This window comes from Aptenodytes forsteri, unplaced genomic scaffold, assembly GCF_000699145.1.
Source record: "Aptenodytes forsteri isolate BGI_AS27 unplaced genomic scaffold, ASM69914v1 Scaffold82, whole genome shotgun sequence".
Lineage (NCBI taxonomy): Eukaryota > Metazoa > Chordata > Aves > Sphenisciformes > Spheniscidae > Aptenodytes > Aptenodytes forsteri.
This window is the reverse complement of record NW_008795490.1, coordinates 2,668,289-2,690,402: the sequence shown is the minus strand read 5'-3', so window position 1 is coordinate 2,690,402 and position 22,114 is coordinate 2,668,289. Positions and strand designations below refer to the sequence as shown.

The window sequence follows — 22,114 nt, the reverse complement described above, 5'->3', positions numbered from 1 at the left end:
CACACTGGGCTACAAGTGAATGATGACGGTGTAAGCACATAAGTGTAACTACAGGGATTCCTGTGCTCCATTCAGATCTTAGCTTGCACTCATTTCAGGGCATTCATGATTTTTCCAACACATTTGAAAACCAGCTACTGAACAAAACAAAATGTGCATTTTCTTTCAAGGCATTTAGGACCCCTTCAAAAGCCCTTAGGTACCAAATTTTTTTATTTATACACACACACACACACACACACTCTCTCTCTCTCTTACTGAAAACACAAAAAGACAAATCCTTCAGCAGATTCAGAAAAAAATGACACTATAATATGCATCAATAAAAGGCCTATTAACTTACAGTGACTGCTTCACGTGCTTAGGCTTGCACAGTTTTCGAGGACTTTTCTCAAACGTAGACAGCATCTAGCCTTAGATTTATGAACTGCGCGTATCCTTGGATATGTACATGAAACTGTTACAGACATCATTATGTACATTCAGTAAAGAATCGAATCCTTGACTTGGAGCACAAACTCATCCTATGCCTTGCTGCCTTCACAATTGCTATGTAACTCGATCTCACTGCACACAGACTCCGCTTGTGTAACAGGGAGCGTAATTAGACATAGGCACTCCTGTACGGCATTAGTTGCACTATTTCCTATATTTAGTTACTACAGGATATTCCAATCAACATAATCTAACATAAAGGTTTCAACTATAGCAGTAAAAAAAGCATCCCTGAACCCTTCTCTAGCACCGTGGCCAGCTGCTGTGGAGCAGCCTACGCATGTGCTACGAAACGTCCTTACTGGCAGGGTGGTCGCTTCCAACCAGCTATTGGAATAGTCCCTGGTCCATGCTAATTCCCAAAGTGCACCTGTAAACCAGAAGTGCAGATAGCACAGGCAAAGTTTATCATTAGACTAATAAAATATCCCTGGCATATGTAATAATCGCATTCCAGTACCCAGCAACGTTCCCTGACACGTTTCATTTTCTAGTGTAGAGACAGTCAAACAGCAGCACCGACTCCTACTTTGAATAGCACATAGCATGGATTTCTTCAGTCTCTCTCCATGTCTTGCTGAAACTCTCGATGTCAGTGGACCTTTTGTATATTTACAGTTGGTCTGAAGAATCTGACTAATCCTTATGAAAAACAGTTACACACCTGCATGGAGAAAGCCAGATTTGCCTTCCTGGACATGCAGTCCCAGAGCCTTTACCATGTCTGAGGCTCATTGCCCAGTGCTGGCGTCACAGATCAGCTGGCTCTTAACAGTGATTTCTGAGCATGCCCCAATGAGAGCCAAAGAAAGCCAAGGCAATGCAAAGCCTACTGCTCTGGCTGTGATGCCAGCCCTCCCATACACGGCTAGGCCACGCTCTACTGAGCGGGATGGGACCATCCCACCCTGCTGTGCCACTCTTGCACCGGCATCCTCACCCCTTGGTTTGTAGCACAACAAAGCAAAGGACAGGGGGAGGTTTTTTATAAAATAGTGCTGGATCATGTATGCGTGTGAAGATTATTTTTTTTTAAGACCTGATGATTTTTGTAATCATCTGGTCTGATTTAAGAGTAGTTATCTGTGTTACCACTGTTTGCCGTGTTGCCCTTGATTTACACACTGCCAAGCAAGAGAACAATTTAGCTTTCTAGGATCAGACAAGATAGTATGCACGTAATGCAGTTCGGCTAGAGGATATGGTAAGGGGACCTAAAAGTTTGGTCAGTATGATCTTGAGAGGGAGTTGTCTGCTGATGTAAGCCAGCAAGGTAAAACAGTACTGTTCTCAGACAGGGGTTCCCTTCTACTGTAGGAAGAAGAGAGGTGGGAATCTACCTAAACTACCAAGACAGTCACTAGCAGTGCAGTTTCACTACGGCACACTAAGATGCCAATCAACTTTCCATTTACCCCCCCAAAAAAGTCATCCAGAATCTCTACCAAACTGCTTCAAAGTTTCAAGCATGTAAAGGATTAAGCCAGCTCAGTATTTGGGGTGGATATCAACAAAGGCTACCACTCATGAAGAGACCAATACGCATGGGTGGTATGGCCTATTAATTTATAGTAAAATGAATGTTCGATTTAGATTAGGACTTACCCAACTTACACACAAAATTAAATAAAAACACTGCAAATTTTAAATCAAATTAGCCTGACAATCCTTGCTGGCTGTCCATAGCAATGAAATGTCTTCCATTTAGGATAAGCAATCAATTTAGGCAAGCGCTTGAAAAACACTCAAATGGAAAACGCAGGTGACTGTTGTCATTGGAGTGTTTACATAGGTGGCACTATAGACGAAATGAAGCATGAGCTAGGTAGTACGCTGCTGGGTTTCTCATACCATTATATATGCTGACTTTTGTTTATATTGTATTCTGCATAGTCTCCTCTTCTTTGCTGTTTATATAAAAAGACTGCAAGGAATGAGATGAAGCTGATGCAGTTGTCAGCTGGCTCCGGTTCTCCTCTTCCATCGGTGCAGCACTCCTGGCTGCTGGGGCATGCAGTCGGTGAGCGTCCAGCATCTCCAGCAAGAGATCATAGAGTGGAACTACGTTTTTACACTTCATATTGTACAGGTGCTCCATTCCTTTGTTGCTGTGAGTTGTAACAAAACAACGGTTACTTTCCAAATATGCTATGGGGAAAAAAAGCTATCAGCTAATAGTATTTGTTAGGTTCATATAAATTCCACCTTGTACAAAAGAACTAACTTAACAGTGCAGTTGCTGTACGCTCCTACTACAGGTCACAGAAGAAGGCACCTTCAAAGAACATTTCAGACTGCCCATGAGCAAGCTGCCTTCTAAAGGTGGCTCTTTTGCTCTCCTTTGCCTAAAAGGTAGCTTAGAGGACATGGACTCCTAATTTAGGCACTGTGGCTAAGTGGATGGGATGCATCTTGGCTTTCCCATAATAAAACCTAAAATATCAGATTTTTTCCTAGAAAATAAGCTCAGCCAATTTGTTAGCAAAGACTCCCTTGTAATAGTGTATCCATTCACAAAACTATGGAAACAATAATTAACTTCACTGTGCATCTGGAACTTCCTTAATTGTACAAATTCTTCTTGAGGGAAAAAAAAAATGTTAACTTGAAGACAAAGAAACTCCACAAAAAGACACCAGTAAAAAAAACACATGCACACACCCCTTGACTTTTTCCTGAAGGCCTGTACATCAGCCCAGGAGGTAAAATCTGCATGTTTCAGCTTTAGTAGCTATGATGTGGTGCTTACTCTAATTGTAATTTTATTAACTGAAATGAAAAAATGAAAATTAAAATCTGTGTAACAACAGCTCTTGTCCCTTCATAAAAAATAAAATCTATACTGTATCTTTGTATAGACTTGTCATGTTGTTAACACTCTAGCCACTGAGCGGCTACCTTAAGAGGTAATTACACTTGGGAGAATCATTGCTGAGACTACTAAGAGAGTGCCTCAGACACCTCACCTCTAATTAGCAAAGGGCACAGTCCTCTAGACTGGGACTCAGTAGGTCTGCATTTATCCTCACCCATAAAATACACATAATGATCCTAATATCTTTTCTAAAGTGATTTATAGTCAAGCCACTTGTGAAAAGTGGCTACATAAAAGTGATTGTTTTATTAAATCATATCTTATAGGAGACTAAAGTTTTCAGAACTAGGCTACTGCTACGTTAGTATTCTGCTTGGTACTTTTCAAACAGAATACAAGATGCACATAGCATTAAAACAGATACTGCTTACAGCACTATCTAAACAAGAAGCAAAGGAAAAGAAAACTAGAATAAACAAATGGGGAAAACGTTTACTCCTTTCATACCATAATCCAACGTACTGTTTTGCACACGTTCCATACATCTTTCTGGAAAGTAGACTTTTTTTTTTTTTTTTTTGGTAACAGCTCTACACACAGTTTGCACTCCCACCTGTGAAGGAAAAGTGCGCGTGTGCATTTGTGAAACCTCCCTTGCACGGGACCAGTGCAGGAGGGCTGACTGCGTGCTTGCTCTCACCTCATGTGTCTGATGTGAGAGAGGATGAGGAGGAGCTGAGCCAGTCGTCTGTGTTGCTGCTGCAGAGAAAGACCCGACTTAGCCATTAAGTGTATCAGAGTGTCTGTGATTTTGTCCAGAACACGGTGAATATAGTCTCTCTCTTCCAGAGATTTCAAGGTGCTGGAAAGAAAAGTGTACACACCTGGAGTAGGAAGGAGAAAGAAAACAAACAAACCACAGACAAAAATTACTTTGATGGAGTCGGACTTGCCCAAGGTACGCCTCGTGGCTGGCCTCTTCAGCTGTGTTAAACCATGGGAGCTGACTGTGTGTGAACCCTCCTGCTTGCCAGCCAGGACACCGGTTTGAATGACCCCGGAGCTTGGATTTGGTCACTGTGGGCACAGCAGGAGGAGGAAGACGATGCCTCTTCCCTGCCTGGGTCCATCCAAGGTCTGGGCCAGGTGGCAGGCAACACCTGCAGCCTGCAGCTAGACCTAACCGCGGGCTGCACTCTTCTCTCAGTCACTTGGCTCTGAAACCTTGAGGAGACGCTGTTGCCCCTTGAGAGCTCTGCACTACTTACTGACCAGCCCAGGCCTTCGGCAGTTTTTGCCATTTTTCTCTGCTGTTTAATGTTTGATTTTTGGTGGTTTGCTAGTCAATCTAGAACTGAATAATATGTTATCACAAAACGTGTAAACAAAATCAGGGTTTGTTTACACACACTCGCCTCAACAAAACCCTCCCAACCAAGCAAGAGCCTTGGAAGGTGTGTTCCTTCACCTGCAAACCTGACTCTCCTTTAAAAAGCATGTCCAAAGCAACCTGTGTAAATTTAGCTATCTTGCATTGCTTGCTGCTGAAAGTGAGCAGCCTGAAGATTTGGACCAGAAGGAAATTGTTCCAGAGATCAAAACATCTTCAAACTCCCCCTCCAATAGCCCGTCTACATCTCCTATAAAACAATCTAACCCAGGCATAAGAGCTTTTGCCAGTAGTAGTTCTTGGGTGCATGAAGCACATCAGCTTTCTGAATGGGAAATTCTAAACTATTTTGCACATTTTTATCTTGAATTTGTTCTGGACGACAACACATAGCCAATGTGAATCAGGTCACAACAGCACTGTGCTGCCAAAAGGCAGCTGTTGCATTCGGCACCAGCTTTTTAATCTTCTGGATTGAGCCAATAACTCTAAACAGGTCGTATTACTATAACCCAGTCCTGAGGCAGCAAAAGCTTAAGCTGTATGTACGGTAATACAATCAAACTGGCTTGATCACGGTGTGCTCGTTGCCCTGTGTCTATAATGTACTTGACAAATCCTGTGCTTTAGCCCTTCTGCATCAGCTCACAGAGCCAAGAAGAAATTTGGATTTTGTCCTTGGAAAAAAATAGTTTCTGGAATTACTTTTCATTTTGCTTTTCTTTAAAGCATTGTGTATATAGCACAATATGCAATGCAGTTAGTGATATTAAGAAAAAAAGACACACACACACGAACATGCACACATACACAGACATACATACTCTAGCTTGTTCGTACTGTCTGCAGCCTGGGGGCTATACCATCAGATTTGATAAGAATATTTTGCCATGCATCTGAGCAGTCAGGGAAATTGAAATTTTTTTTACCATCTTCTTAGCACACCTCACCTCCTCACATCATCTTGGTACTTCAAGGACCTTCAAGGACACCTAGAACTACTGTAACCTGCAAGTAGGTTTTATGACTTTGGGTCTTCTGTACTAAAAAGAAATATAAATCTGTGTTTGTGAACATCAGTGTGAGTGTCTCTGAGAGAGGAGAGAGAGAAGAGAGAGAGAGAGAGAGAGAGAGAGAGAGAGAGAGAGAGAGAGAGAGAGAGAGAGAGAGAGAGAGAGAGAGAGAGAGACTGCTTTAAAAAAACAAAAGGATAACTCAAACACAACATAACTGAAAACCATCAGTCAGAGCTCTTAATTTTAGTAATGAATATTGCTTTGAATTTGATATAGATAGATAGTACAATGGCCGCTTTTCTCACAAAGCTTTTTATTATTATTATTATTATTATTATTATTATTATTATTATTATTATTATTATTATTATTATTATTATTATTATTATTATTATTATTATTACTGAACTGAATTCACCAAAGAGAAACAGCTCTTGGGGCTTTTCTCAGCTGAATGACTCTTAACCACCCTCACATATGCCTACTGACAATACCAGGCTTTATAGCTTAGCAGGTACCTGTAGGGGCAAGATTCTTAAACATTACTGACAAATCACAGTCCATTAGAAGGAAACATTAGTCTCATAAACCCACAGTGCCCCCCGAGCAGCTTACTTCAGCCAGAGGATGCTATCGTGCCCTTGTAGCAACACCCCTTAGTTTCATATCTTTGAAACCAGCAAAAGAAAAAAATCTGTTAGGAGGAATTGTTTCTCACCTAGGTCTAGTCCAGAAGCTATTAAAAAGTATAACTCAAAAAAAGCACTCCCCCAAAAATGTAGAGACTTCAGGCAATTGCCAGTCAATAACTGCCAAGAAAAATGATGTTTGTTTTTCCTTTCTGTCCCCCCTGTGATTGCTCCTGCCCCAGGCCAATGACCAGAAATTTCCCCAAAACAAATGCCAGCTATCCATCACACACATACACACACGAGCAGAGGTTTGGAACAAGAGTGCAGAAAATTGTCTTAGCAAAGTGAAATTTAACAGTCTCAAAGGTCTTTCCAAGCTCTGAAGCTGAAAACAAGCCTAAATTGAATAGCCACCAAGTTGTTTTCCAGCTCTTTCTGTAGGTCAGTATCGTAAAACATAATAGGAGCGAGAACAGAGAAACCACCCTGCAAAGAAGTAAAGCTTACTGATCCGTGCCCGTAACACAAAGCTACGCACAGAACAGGGTCCCTCGGGGACTGCAGTGCTACCGTGCCAGCTATTGGCATATAGTGATATAATTTTATATGTGTCACTCTATATAGCGATATATTTTTGCATATTACTGTAGGGGAGAATGCCCTCTACATCTTTTCTGTCACAATAAACCCCAGTTTAAAATATCTTTACATTTAGAGTTCAGGCTCACAAAACAATACCCAAGGCTCTCCTTCCCCTTCCACCGTGCCCCATTGCTCTGGATCTGTAGCAAGCCAGGCCGAGCTATGAGCAAATTCAGCTCTGTACCATGCACTCATGTAATCATCCAGCCCCCAAAATAAAGAAATAAATAAAAAGCACAATTTAACAGGAGCTGGAAAAATCAGGAGAAAAGACTAACAAACAGTCACATGGCACGATGTATCAGGAGGTCTACAGGATGCATAAAATCATCTACATCTTTCCATCTCTAGGGACAAACCAGCTAACTAATTAGGTAAATCAGCTGCTAAGGCAGACGTGACCTACATCTTTGTCTCCAAAATGAAAGCCTGTTGCTTTGCCACATAGCACCACTCCCCTTTTCGGATACACTCAAAAGTAAAACATCTGGCAGCATGTTGCCCTTTCATGTTTCTAACACTTATTTTCCAGTGTTAAGAAACAGCCCTTTATTATTGAGATGAATGTGTTCTTCGAAAACACAATTTTGCTTTTTAGTCGAAAGGTTTATTGCTGCAGCTTTAGAGGGGCACCTTCTGGTTTGTTATTTAGCTAGAGACAATGCTGTCCTTGTTGTTACAGACATGCTGTCGCCTTGATATCTCAGGAAAAATTTGGAAGTAGCGTAAACGTATATTTTGCTTTATAAACAAAACCTTCCATCTTTTCCACATGCACTGAGTGAAACTAAAAAAATTCGCTTGCATTTTGCCCAAGACCACATGGAAAAGGAGTGTAAAGATATTAAACAGCCTTGAAAGATGCTGAAAAAAAAAGAGAAAATAAATGTCCAACAAAAGCGATAAACAGCACTACCTCACGTGAAGAGACTAACAGATGTCCAAGGATTTCATAAAGAAATGTTTGTGTACACTCAGTGAATTAAATCCACACAAAGCTTTAGAAAGCAAATGCAGACTGCTTTTAAATATGAAATGTAGCATAATTAGGCCAATTTGTTAATTAGTCCACTTGTTTAAATCATTTTGAGATCAGCTGGTTTAATCGTATGCATATATAATACAGATAGCATAAGGCCAAAAATTAATTGTGTGTTTATCTGCTGTTTCTTTAGTAGAAGATTTGTGTGTATTTACATGTGCAATCATAGGGAAAAAATCAGGTTAAGGGAGGCTTGGAGGTCATCTAGTTCAACCTCCTGCTCAAATAGCGGTAACTTCAGGGTTAGGTCAAGCTGCCCAGAGCTTTGTCCAGCTGCGTTTTGAGTATCTCCGAGGATGGAGATCCTACCATCTTTCTGGCCAACCTGTTCCAGTGTTTAACCTCTTACTGTGAAGATTTTTTGTTCTGTTCATCTAGTCAGGATCTCCCTTGCTGTGGTTTGTCTCCATTGCAGCTTGTCCCTTCCTCTTGCACCTCTGAGAAGAGTCTGGCCCTGGCTTCTCCATAACCTGTTCATCAGCTGTCTGAGGACTGCACTTAGACCCCCCCTTAGTCTTCCCTTTTCCAGGATGAACAAACCCAGCTCTCTCAGCCTTTCCTCATCCATCATGTACACCGTGTGCTTCAGAGCACATCATATTTCACGTGTCCAACACTTTACCTAAGGAGGCTGGCTATATTCTGTGAAGAAAAGCATCTCCAGAAGACGTTTTAGAGTATCTATGCCAAACGACATTTGCGCAACTATTACGCATACCCCAAATTATGGTACTTATCTCTGTAATGCAGTCTAGCCTCCTAATTTGGGCATCTAAAGGGTCTGACAATCAGGAACTCGTGTCCACATTCCCATCATCTAGTAGTTAACTCCTCAGACAGTTATAAAATTAGTTGGCTATAGGAATGCAAAAGCTGAAATGTAAAATTAATTATTACCTTTATGCATAAAGGCAATTACAAGCAATACGGACATACATTCTGTGGCCATATACACATACACATTCAGTTTACAGTGTACTCAGATATACTGCAATAAGTGCAGTGTGCAAGCCAGAGTAATAAATGATGCATAACAATGTTGTAACTTGCTTTCATCATGAACCTGTAACAGCTCAACCCGAACCATGCCCTCTGATCTATCACCGTCAAGACTCTTGTAAAAATGCCAGACTTCTGAGCAGCTACAAACTTTCCCTTAATGTAAAAAAAACCCCACACCCCAAATCAGATCACTCATCAGATCATCAGATCAACTCTGACCTTCTACCACACAGAGCACCGCTGATTCGAACCTGCTGAATATGAACCTTGAAGGAGTGAAGATCTAATATCTCCTAGCCTCACTCAGTGGTCCCATCTCTTATGTGCAGAAGGAAATTTGCCTCTGATTATCACTGACTTCACTTGCTATATTTTTTTTTCTACAGTATTTCCTTAGGAGAATCTTCAAACAAAAAATCCCATTAACAAAGTGAGATGTGCTTATGAAGGATAGCTGGTGATGTCTGGCAGAGCTTTGTCTAAATAACAAATTTAGCTTTCTGGATCAATATTAAATACAGCAATGGGACAAGAACTCTCGACAGCATGGCTTGAAGTCTTCACGTTCTGTTCAAACTTCCGATTCTATTTTTTTTTCTAATTCTAATTCAGTATTTCGATAAATCAATTACATATAATATAATCGCATTTGAACATGTTAGCTTAAAATCTGGAGGAGCATCACTTTTCAGGAAGACTGTTTAACTCTAGGAAATGTAATTATAATTATCAGTACAATAAAAGGAAAATCAAATGTCGAACAGCAATTACAATTGTCACACCCTGGCATCCAAGATAAAAACAATAGCCCTTCATTCCTAATATGCCAGGTGCTTGCCTCAGATGTCACTTTTTGGTAATTGATGACAATCACAACAAAACCTGAACCACATTAATATCTCATAGAACATAAATGAAATATTTTATATTTGATTGTATAAATATATAATTTTGCTTTTTTTTTTTTTTTGCTTTTTTTTTTTTTTTTTTTTTATGTGTGTAGACCAGGTCCAAGTTTCCATAAAGGAAGAGGTGCCTGATCAATAAAGCAAAATCTGCTGTGTTTAGAGTTAGCCTTTGGTGGGAATTACCTGAATTTGTATTTCATGCAACTTGGGCAAGTGATCTGTTAGACAACCAGATAAAAAGGACACACAGCCCTCCACATGTGTTTTGTCTAGAGGTTGATACCATCTACAAGTTCAAACCCAACAGGAAAAGGGAAGAACAAGTGGGTAAATCCTCAGGGTTGGGAAACTCTGGCATCTTTATTCATTAGGTAACAACTTAGCAGAGAATTGAGTCTAAAATTTTGACTTTGGTGCCTACATTATTATTTTAGACCTCTATCATTTCCATGAGAACACCGTGGGCCTCATTTCTGCATTTAAAAATAAATTGTCTGGAGTTTTTTCTCATTTCAAACAGAAAAGGATCCTCTGGTGTGCAGCAGAAATTTTCTGTCACATGCCTCAACTTGAATTTTCTTATTTCAATCATCTCATGCAGAATTCAAGTCAGCTAACCTTACGTATTTATATCTATACCTACACTTGTTACCAAGTCACCTATTTTTGAAGTGTACTTCAGAATGAGATTTACAGCCCAAAAATACTTGTTTCATCAACAATAAAGGAAGTGGAAGGTGATGACACCCGGTTTAGATGCCTGTATTTTAATACAAACTAAACCATGACAAACTCAGCCACATTTTTGCCATTATTTCCCTTTATTTTGCCATCGCCAAAGAAGGAAGGTGTAGATTTACAGCTAAGCATGGCCTTTGGATGCCCTAAGTGTGGCTCTAGCTACTTAGTGTCTTGTAATCAGAGCTTTAAGACCTGCCAGGACCTAGTTCAAAACACTGCTCTGATCGTACTTCACATCAGCTGTACGCAGTGTATCAGCTACTTACTGCATTAATTTGCGGGGTCCCATCTATACCACTGAACAGGTTTGCCCGCTTCCATCCCTGCCTGGTGGCTCTGCCTGCATCTATGTTGACAGCCCCCTTTCAGTTGCTGCTGTCTCAAAATGAAAACATCATTAGCGGCAACGAGCAGCATTCAACCACATGCAGAAGCAACCACAATTACCCGAGTGACAGCAAAGCACACCACTTACCAGAATTGAGCAGGATGATGGACTTAAGGCACACAAATTCCTCCCCTTGAAGGTTCATCATGCGAAACCGAGCAGCAGTAGCCAGCAGCATGTCAAAGATTTCCACCATGCCCTCTACACATTTCCCTTGATTCCTGTGTGAATACCATCAAGGGGGAGATATTCACAGCTTTAACCCGGTGGCAGCATGAGCTTTTCATCCCCCTGGATCATTCCCCTCCAATTTGATTTCATCAGTTCACTAGCTAGCACGTGACTTCTTACTCTGTGCTCATTTGGTGTATGTGTGATTACAAAAGCGTAGTTCTCAGGGTCCCACATAAAATGAATAAATAATCAAATACTATATTCCTCCCAAAAATGTCGATTTCATAAACTCATCACCAGGGCAGTACTGTGGTGGAACACATGAGATTGACTCAACCAAACCTTTATATTGAGGAAAAGATTTGTTTAAAACTACATTTTGATTTCTTTTCTTGTATGTTCTGTTTGTGTTACTTTGTTTCCTGTTTCTTTTTTTTTTTTCCTTTAACTGAAATAGTCCCAATTCTTTGCATTTCTCCCTCCCTAACGCTTTGTACTTGTTTCTACCTGGCCTTGCAATCTGTAATATTCCAATACGCTTCTCCCATTTTTCTTATATCAGCATAATGCCTCCTTAAAGAATAAGCTTATTCATGAGCTCAGGAAGGAATTATGAGGCCAAAATCTTGTCTGTATGACTGAGTTTGATTAAAACCACTCCACAAATCGGATAACTTTTTACATTATAGCATTAAACAAAGCTAAAGTTTGGGAAATCTCAAAGTGGTCATTAGTAATGGCAATTAACGACCTCCCTCTGCTCACAATCCTAGCTGTTGTCACCCACTAATTTTCATCTTGGACACCCAACCTGCAGTTCAAGAATTAATGCAGACTGTAATTATTTTTCATGAAAATTTAGTCTGCAGATTTTCTGGTCATGGAATTTTAGATCATTTACATTGCTACTTTTACCAAAAACTACGTACTTTTACTTTTATTAGGACTTCCTGAGTGAAATTTTAACAAGTAAAACTTAAGGAGTGGTCAGATCAGCTTTTATGAACAAAATTTTGAAGATCATTGCTATAGGAAAATGCAAAAGAAATTTCAAATGATCAGATGGCTATTCTGCTATAATTTGTAACGCAAACACAGATCGAGCATCTCCTAATCTTATTGTGACAAAAACAATGCTGACTACCAGCACAGAAACACCTGCCTCAGTCCTGATACAGCCATGCTGTTGAGATCCTGTAGCTAATGTCTAAACCCACACCAGACCCTCAAACAAAGCCGTCATCTTCCTTTTTGACTACAGCCTGAGAAAAGTCTTTGCACTTCTCAATCATTTCTAAACCTAAAACTGAGTCAAAGAAGGAGAAGGGTTATCTGTGAGCACTTGTGCACAATCTCCTTTCAAGTTCAAATCCCTATTCAGCTTAATTTGGTGCTTGAACTTAAATCTACATCTCCTTTATCTCAGCGCAGCGCCGATGAGCCAGTGCCTATGGCATATGACAGAAGCTATTTCATCTGCTTTTAGAGATATTTAAACAAAGCAGGACAATACCAAGAAAACAAAGTGGGAGATACTCCCTTAAAACAGCCAGTAGGGTGCTGGTTAAAATACAGTAATATTTGAAAATGTGGCATCCCAAGCAAGTTTTCCAATCACTGTTACAACAGCACACGTTCTCTGACTTTTCTGTGAGAAAGAGATGATCCAGCCTTGGGAATGGAAATAGCAGAAAGGTATGTTTAATAAGGAGGATGGGTTGCTCCTTCTTGCCTCGGGTCCCTGTGGGCTACCAGGCAGCTGCACGCTGAGCTCTCCTGAGAAGTGCCTAATTCTCCCCACACATTTCACTAGCACTTAGCTCAGAACTTGATTTCCATTGCGTGGCAGGCACTCAGTCACAAGCTGCAACATTTGGCAACACAACTTTTATGGCCTTTTCTGGCTCTTAAAAATTTTGCTGAAGAAATGGTGGTTTAAACTATAGCAGCTTTTCGGGTATGACCAGCAACACTGATAGTTTCACGTATTAGGTTCCCACAAACGATGGTAACAAGTGCAGTGTAAAAGGTCGTGGACAAAAGTCTGTCTTAAGATTAGCAGGCAGGCAGACTCAATGCTGTGTTCCACGTAAAGCGTGTGATGCCTTTTGCACCCTCATCGACAATGCCCTGACCGATGAGCTGAACTAAAGGACTGATCTCAGCCTGGTATATCTGAACATGGCTTTATTGAAATTCACAGTTCTGCCTCTTCTGCCTGAAAGCTGGATCTGAACTCAGACAGGGAGTTTTCAATGATTTGGTGACCAATCAGTTACACTGTTCAATGCCGGATGCGGAGAGCTTTTCAGCAACGACCGTCTTGCTGCCCTGAGGAATCCTGCTTAGGCAGAATAAAGCTGAAAAACTGAACTGGTTGGATTTAAGTATATTCCTCCTCTGTTTGGACATCAATAAAATACACAAAGGCAAAGTAATATTTAATAGCACCACTGTCAAATAAAAGGCAAACAAAAAGCAGGCACTCAAAACCAGGCATGAGAATATGAACAATTACTATTACCTCAAAATCTGTTTTGTGTGCTAAAATTTAAATCCTATGGAAGTAAAACAAACATGAGTTTTTACAGTGGGACAAGTTCCACTGCTTCTGATACAATATTTTTGCCTATAACTAGAGAAAGATTAGCTTTGCATATATAGAGTTAAGCACAGTTTCAGAGGACTAAAAGCCTTTAATAGCTTTGCATTAACTTAAATAATGCCCCAATAAAGGTTAGTTTAAGAATTTAGAATTTCAGGATTATACAGAAAGGAAAAGTTTCAGTGGATTGTATGTCAAATGACCCATATTAAAAAAAACCCACATCTTCATGCCTGGCTAAGACATTTACTTGCTTCCTAAAACCCATCAAACTACTGCCAGCCAGTATTCAAAACAATTCAATATATTACACAGTCTGAACAAATTGCAAAATTTGCATAGCCAAGATCACAATTTAAAAAGAAACAGTAAGTTATTTGTAAAATGAGACCTTTTAAGATGCCTTATGGCAACTCATAAGATGGAAAATACATTTTGATAGCAAGTAAGAATTATTCCCTGGTACTTTTTACAAAAAATAGTTCAATGGACTGTGGTTTACAAGATCAATACTCCAATCAAGATCTTCTTGCTGACAAGTACAACCTCTAGACAAAAATCTCTAGCCCTGCAACACATAGTCCATGTGCCTAAATCTCTATGTGTGCCTATTTCCCACCAACTGAACTCGCATGGTAGATGATAAATAAAAATGGTGCAAATTTAAGAGATTCTAAATACTTTCTAACCTCATTTGCTTTGCTATGTGCTGTGCATGAAATACCAGGCTACTCCATAAGAAAAAGAAGAGTATCTCTTTAGGTAGAGTTAAGTATTTTAGATGAAGTTAGATACCTAGCTTTAGGCATTCATGTGTGCAAGCAACAATTCAGAAAATTCTGCTTTATTTTCGGAGTTAGGCAGCAGATCCAGCTCCACTGAAATCAGTGGGAACTGCAGCAGCTTAGTATCTTTGAAATGCAGGCTTCTAAGCAAATGTTTTTATTATCTAGGCTACAACACTGGTTTTCTTTGTTAACCAACAAAAACTATCTGAAATAGGAATCTCCAGTTCTTCTGAATTGCCTCCTAACTTTCTAACATAAGCTGATCGTATTATCACATCTTCACAGCTATATGTCCAGTTGATAGGAAGGCCTATCTAGGAAGGCCTAGATAACTTTCCTGGAGGACAAATTAAGCAATAGATTTGAAAATTATCCTTTTCCCACCATCATGCTGTTGTCTTTGTGTACTCTCAGCTTACTGAAAACAAAACATTAAAAGCTTGTTTACTGCAAAGCGTCAGAGTGTATTCTCAGAAGAATCCTTAACACTTGGCTATTGGGAAATGTTTAGGAAAGTTAAAGCATGTGAATTAAAGGTCTGAAGTTACTGCATAAAAGTACTATATGCATTAACTTAAGTAAGTCTGCAGAATCACAGTATCATCCAGGCTGGAAGGAAACTCAGGATGTCTTTAGTCCAACCTCCCACTCAAAGCAGGGTCAGCTCACTCAAGGCTTTATGCAAGTCTGATCTTGAAAAACCTCCAAGGATGGAGACTGCACAACCTCTCTCAGCTTAATTATTTTCATCATCATGTTTTTTTTCTCCCTTATAACCAGTCAGAACCTCCTCTGCTTCAATTTATGACTCCTGTTTCTCAGCCTCCCATCGGGCATCTTAATAAAGAGCCTTGATAACCTCCTTGTAGATTTTAGGTTAGGCATGCTCAAAAGCCAGCTCTTCTCCACGCTAAACAAATCCACTTCTCTCAGCCACAAGGCATGTGCTCCCATCTTGGTGGCTCTCCACTAGGTTTACTGAAGTTTATTAACATCTTTCCTGCAACGAGGGGCGCAAAGCTGGATGTGGTATTCCAGATATGGTCTAATGAGTGCCAAATAAAAGCAGAATAATCACTTCCCTTGCTCTACTGCTGACACTACCACCGATACAGCCCCGGATACTGTTGGCCTTCATTGCTGCTATGTTGCAGTATTGGCGTATGCACAGATTGCTGTTCACCAGCACCCCAGGCCCTTTCCAGCAGAGCTGTTCCCCAGCTAGTTAGGCCCCAGATTGAACAGTAGCAGTGGATTAAGTCCATCGCCAAGTGCAGGACTTTGCATTTCTCCTGGATGAATTTCATGAGGTTCCTGTCAGCCCGTTCCTCCAGCCTGTCTAGGTCCATCTGTATGGCAGCTCTGCCCTCGAGCGTATCAACTGCACCCCCTACTTTGGTGTCATCTGCAGATTTGAAGACAGTGCACTCCATCTCCTCCTCCAGGTCATTGACAAAGACATTTAACAGGACATGTCCTAGGATAGACCCCTGAGGAACTCCAACTGTAACTAGTATCAAAGTAGAGTATGAACCATTAACAAGACACCTAGTCATTTTCTCACAGAAGGCAATCAGGTTGGTCAAGCACAATATACCCTAAATCTATGCTAATTCACACTCGCCATCTTCTCCTTCCCGTTCACATAAACAACTTCCAAGAGAACTTGCTCTATGATTTTCTTCATGATAGCAGTGATGCTGACTGGCCAACATGTAGTTCTAAGACTGTCTTTCTTTCTTTCTTCTTTTGGAGATGGGTGCAACATATGCCTTTTTCTAGTAATTGAGGACCTCTCCTGGTCTCCACAGCCTTTCAAAGATGATAGAGAACAGCCTTGCAATGACATCATCCAACACTCTTGGATGCAGCCCATCCCATGGACTTGTATGTGACAAGACTTCTTAAGAGATTCATGACTCAGTCCTCTTTTACTAACTCAATCCTCTCTTCCTTGAACCCTGTACGTAGGAGTAAGAACCTAGATTTTAAGTCTTGGAAAAACCCTAGATATCAGAAATGTCTCTTACAGAAACACAGGACCAAGTGACAGACAAGTAAACATTAACAGTGAAGGGTGTTTAGGTGAGGGGAATGGGGAATCGGGATGTTCTCATCAAACTTTCCATTCAAAGGGAAAAGCCCAAGTAGGCACAGATGCACCCATCAAACCAAAGCCTGACTGTATATTTGTTGTCTCTCTGGCTTCTTTGATCACAGTACTTCATTTGATGACAAGGGACTGCCAAGAACAGATGGGATCCACCAGACTAGGAGAGGGAGGGTCATCTTCACAAATGGGCTTAGTAACTTGGTGAGAAAGCCTCTAAACAAGGCTTGTCACAGGATGTGTTCCGAAGTCTAAAGGTAGGTTAGGAAACAGGGGAGGTATGATTGAGAGAAAGCTGCAGGGACAACATTCACATCCCCGGTTAGAAGGGAGGGTATTCACAGACTTAATTCAACTGCCTGTGCTCTAACACAGAAGGAGAATTGGAAGTCTGTACACAGTCAGACAGCTGTGATGAGACTGGAAACACAGAGGCTTGGTGGGATAGCGCACAGATGAGATCAGATAGCACATATGATTGGAGAATGGTCATGGATGGGTACAACTTGATTAGGAAGGACAAGTATGAAAGAAGAGGGGAAGAACTTGAGCTCTACACAAAGGGAGACCTTGATTGCACAGACCATAAGAAACCAGAACCACATATGTCAGGAGACTCTGTGTATCAGTCAGAGGAGAAATTAACACTGATCAGTTGGGGTGGAGGGGGGAGGCAGGGATTGTTACAAACTGTCTGACCAAGAGTATAAAGTGGCTAAGTCTTTCTATAAATAACTCATAGAAGTCTCCTAATCACTCGTCTACAGTCTTGTGGAGGATTTCTACATGGATAGACTGCAATCATTGGCTGAAAGGTCAACATTGTGCAAGTAATCCAGGGAGTTTCTGGACTGTGTTGATAACTTCCCAACTCAAACAGCACAGTGGCCAACCAAGGGCAATGCTCTATTGACCCACTCCTCACAAACAATGAGAAATTGCTGGTGAATGTGGCCACAGATAGGAAATTTGGCTGCAGCAACCATGAGATGTGATTGAGCTCAGGATCCAGAGGTAGGCTGGGAATGCAAACAATGGAACTATGACTGGGTTTCAGAAGAACAGACTGCAGTTTATTTAGGGAATTGCTAGGCAGAATATTCTTAGAGACATAATGGTGAAAAGTGTCACGCGAACTAGACAATATTTTAAGGAAAACTTATTGAGAGGTCAGGAACGAACCCATCCCATCGTAGAGGAAGACTAGGTATTTCAACAGAAGATCCACTTGGCTAAGCAAGGAGCCCCTTAATGAACTAAAAGGCAAAAAACATATAGGAAATAGAAATAAAAGCAGGTGGCAAAGGAGGAGTACCAAAGAACTGTTTGAGTATTTATGCCTAAAACTAGTGAGGGACACAGAGGGTAACAAGAAGGGATTTTACAAGTATGGCATCAACAAATGGAATTTCAGTGAGAACGAAGAGTTGATGAATGGGGGAGAAAACCTGGTGACTGACTACATGGAATAGACTGAAACACTCAACAGCTTTTCTTTTTTTGTGTGTCAGGTTTTACTGGCAAAGCCAACCGAAGCATGTTGACAGGTTAGGGAATTACTTAGAGAATTAGTAATTACTCTGACAAGTAATTCCAATCTTTGAAGCCAAACGGGGTTCATTTCAGGGTGCTGAAATAGTTGGTCACTGTATTCATTAGGCTACTATCTATCACTTAGAAAAAATCATGGAGATTGAAAGAGGTCTCTGACAAATAGCAGAAGGCTCACTCAACTTTGACAAAATCAAGGAGGATCCAGGAAACCGGATTGTGCTTGGCCAACCTGATTGACTCTATGATGAAACAATTAGTTAAATGATCAAAGGGAAGGTGGTGGGTGCAATATAATTCAACTGTAGTAAGGCTTTTGGTTTACAGCATTCTTATCTGTAAGCCAGGGAAGTAAAGGCTGAGCAGACAGACAGATACATGGGTGGAAGACAGGCTGGATCACCAGACTCAAAGTGTAGCAGTAATGGCTCAACACCTAGTTTGTGGTAGGTAATAAGTACTCCAGACGTTGACTCTGGAGCCTATGCTGTTTAATATATTTATCAATAATCTGGATTATGATAAAAAGTTCACCTTCAAATTTGTGGATGATACTAAATTGGGACTAGAGGGAGGCTGATACACTACGTAGCACCACCTCAGTGCTAGAGGGACCCTGGAGGAGTGAACCAACAGAAACCTCACAAAGTTCAACAAGGAGAAGTAAAAATTCTGCACCCAGGGCCAAATAAACTTGTTCATCAGTACAGGCTGGAAAAACACTGGGCTGAGTAGCAGCCCTCCTGGAAAATGGAAACCAAATAAACTATAAGCCAACAGCATTCTCACTCTGTGGATAAGGCAAATTGCATGCAAATTATGTTAGGAAGAATGTGGCCAGAAGAACAAGAGAAATTATTTTTCCCCCACCTCTACTTGGTCCTGCTGAGGCTGTGCCTGTGTCCAGTTTCAGGCCCCTCAGCCCAAGAAGGATGTTGGATGTCTCCTCTTGTTGTGGAGATGATCAGAGGCATGCAGCACATGGCCTGCAAGGAGGGGTTGAGTGACTGGATCTGCTCAGTCTGGTGAGAAGGAAGCAAAGTATGTAGAGGAGGGGACAGACAAAACTGCAGTCTGCAACTGCCTGAAGGGGCATTACAAACAGGGTATAACTAAGGTCTTCTCAGGAGCAGTGAATGTTAAATCAAAAGGCAACTAACTGCTGTAAGCTACAGCTTGGAAGGTTCGGGCTGGATTGTAGGAGAGTGGTGCAACCCTGAAACAGGTACCCAGAGAGGCTGTGTGTTCTCCCTCCTTAGAGACTTTCAAGAAAGTTAAAGTCACAGCTGGCCTACGCTGGTGTTGGCAATGGTCTTGCTTCAAGAAGCAGGTTGGACAAAATGATCTGCAACCAAAATTTGTGTTTCTAAAGTAAATTGTTGGAGAAGTTCCTGACAGAGTTTCGTTTCAGAGGGTCCGATTAGAAGCAAGGATTTATTACTGGTGTGGAGCTTTTTAACCAAGAATCCAAACATGCAGTCAGCACCTGAGTAAAGAATAAAAGCAATCCTTAAATCATATAAATTAGGTTTGATGTACTAATGCAGTGGTAAAAAAAACCCATCACCATATTACAGTCCTTTGGCTTCAGTTTATTCATAAATCTAGCACAGAATATAAAATAGAGAAGAAAAAATAAAATTGTAAAGTTAACCCAACTTTCTCATACTTCAAAATCTCTTCATCAGTTTATGCGTGGATAGTATTTTGGAGAAAGGTTTAGAAGGAGTACAATCCTTTCTATTCATTATAGTCTATTTATTCTCAATGCATATCTTCTTGACATTTTATCCTCCTTACGTGTCATTTTCATATTTCTATTACATTTGGTTAGGATTTCTTTCTAATTCATTAACTTATTCAGTCATGGCATAGGCAAGGAAGAATGTCTATCTGTCCAGGGGCAAGGACGCAAATTCAGAAGGAAGAAACCTAAAGTGAAAGCATGTACATTTCAGCAAAAAATTAATATTTTGCTTGACGCTTGACTTTTTTTTTTTTTTTTTTTTTTTTTTTTTTTTTTTTTTTTTTTTTTTTTTTTTTTTTTTTTTTTTTTTTTTTTTTTTTTTTTTTTTTTTTTTTTTTTTTTTTTTTTTTTTTTTTTTTTTTTTTTTTTTTTTTTTTTTTTTTTTTTTTTTTTTTTTTTTTTTTTTTTTTTTTTTTTTTTTTTTGGAGTGGGGGTAGTTCACTAAAATCTTTTTCCGTTGATTTACAACACTTGCAGTAATTATTTCTTCTTGTTGGCTACTTAGTCAAAAATATGTGCCATTAGAGTCAATGCATGAATCACAGTCTGAGAATCACTCACAGCTGGGCAACTGGAGAAGTACCGGACTGGAAATAGCATAATTCAACACGGAATCAAGGTTTTTTCCCTTCAAGAGTTTCTTGAAACAGACATTTGCCAAATAAGAAATAAAACTGAAATATCCGTTCCAAACATAATTTTGAGGGAGGAAAAGAGGCAGGAGCAGAAGGGACCCCTAAGAGCAAGGCTCTCTTCTCCTTCACTGAGCTGGGCGGTTATGTTTATACTTTTTCACATAACCCGTCCTTTGAGTTACTCCTGTTGGCATCATCACTTTCCCAAAACAGGTTGAAAAAGTGGTTGCTCACACACAGCAGCAGTTTTCACCCAGCACAGCTCTCTCTTCCATAGCAATAAAGCAACAATTAGGATTGAGCCTGAGTCTCAAATAGGCAATTCCTACCTCTTCCAGTACTGACAAAATTACCAGCACACCATCCTCTGAGGTTTGCTAATCTTTTCTGATGTCTCTTTTTGTTGCTCCTTGAGCTAGCTCTGAACCAAAAGTGGTGGCTAATTCACACACCAAATGAGAGATGTTAAAATAAAGCCAAATAAGAGAGGAAATTCAGGAAGAATGGGAATAGATAAAAGACAGAGCAGAACCATTATATCCTGTGCTAGTTCTGAAGCACTAAAGAATTGTCAAAATATTTTAACATTTTTTTTATGTTCTGTCCATTAGAATATTATTGCAGGTTTTATGCATAGGTGGTGCCTGTCTTCAAGACAACATATGATTTTATATACATTAATGTGTTGTATATATATTAGTTCTATTAATAGACATTGATAAACACTTTCTACTCCTATGTAAAGTGGTGCACTAAAACAGCTTAAGGAAGCAGGGTGTCAGGAAAGCTCCACCTCCAAGGTTTTAAGACCAAATCAAGACCATCCATCAGGATGCCTTAAACACTGCCAGATAGGCATTGGAGGGCTACTTAACTAACTGAGGACTCCCCCTTTTCTACAATGCTATGCTTTATCAATAATTAAAAGATGAGGAAATTGTTATCAGCAGTGAAATTTTACTTCAGACCATCCTGCATTTAATCAGTAACTCTGGAGATTGTGGAAAAGGTTAGGGAAATAGTAAGCAGGAAAAAAATAAAATCTGAAAAAAAAATAGCCCCCAAAGCTCTAGAGCAAAACAGCAATCCCCAAAGAACAGGAGGCAAAGAGAAAAGCAGAGACTACCATGAGTAAACTAAACCACAGTACCAAATGCAAAGCCTGCTGATGAAGAGAAATGCCTAGCTTATTTATTGTTCCATGTCAGTTCTCATGAGGTTAAATAGCATTTTGCTTTAAAAAATCATAGAATCATAGAATCATAGAATAGTTTGGGTTGGAAGGGACCTCTAAAGGTCATCTAGTCCAACCCCCCTGCCATGGGCAGGGACATCTTCAACTAGATCAGGTTGCTCAGAGCCCCCTCCAACCTGACCTTGAATGTTTCCAGGGACGAGGCATCCACCACCTCTCTGGGCAACCTGTGCCAGTG

General features: G+C 40.3%; 1 protein-coding gene across 1 annotated transcript in view; it reads right to left on the bottom strand.

Moving 5' to 3' along the window:
• Positions 1 to 1,486: 1,486 nt before the first annotated feature.
• ESR1 (estrogen receptor 1) overlaps positions 1,487 to 22,114 on the bottom strand; it is a 174,778-nt gene continuing 154,150 nt past the window's right edge. The window contains exons 7-9 of the mRNA XM_019472647.1: positions 11,159 to 11,292; positions 4,011 to 4,194; positions 1,487 to 2,603 (exon numbers count right to left, since the gene is read on the bottom strand). Of these exons, the coding sequence (XP_019328192.1) occupies positions 2,369 to 2,603; positions 4,011 to 4,194; positions 11,159 to 11,292 (553 nt within the window). The 3' untranslated portion in view covers positions 1,487 to 2,368. The remainder of the gene's footprint in view (positions 2,604 to 4,010; positions 4,195 to 11,158; positions 11,293 to 22,114) is intronic.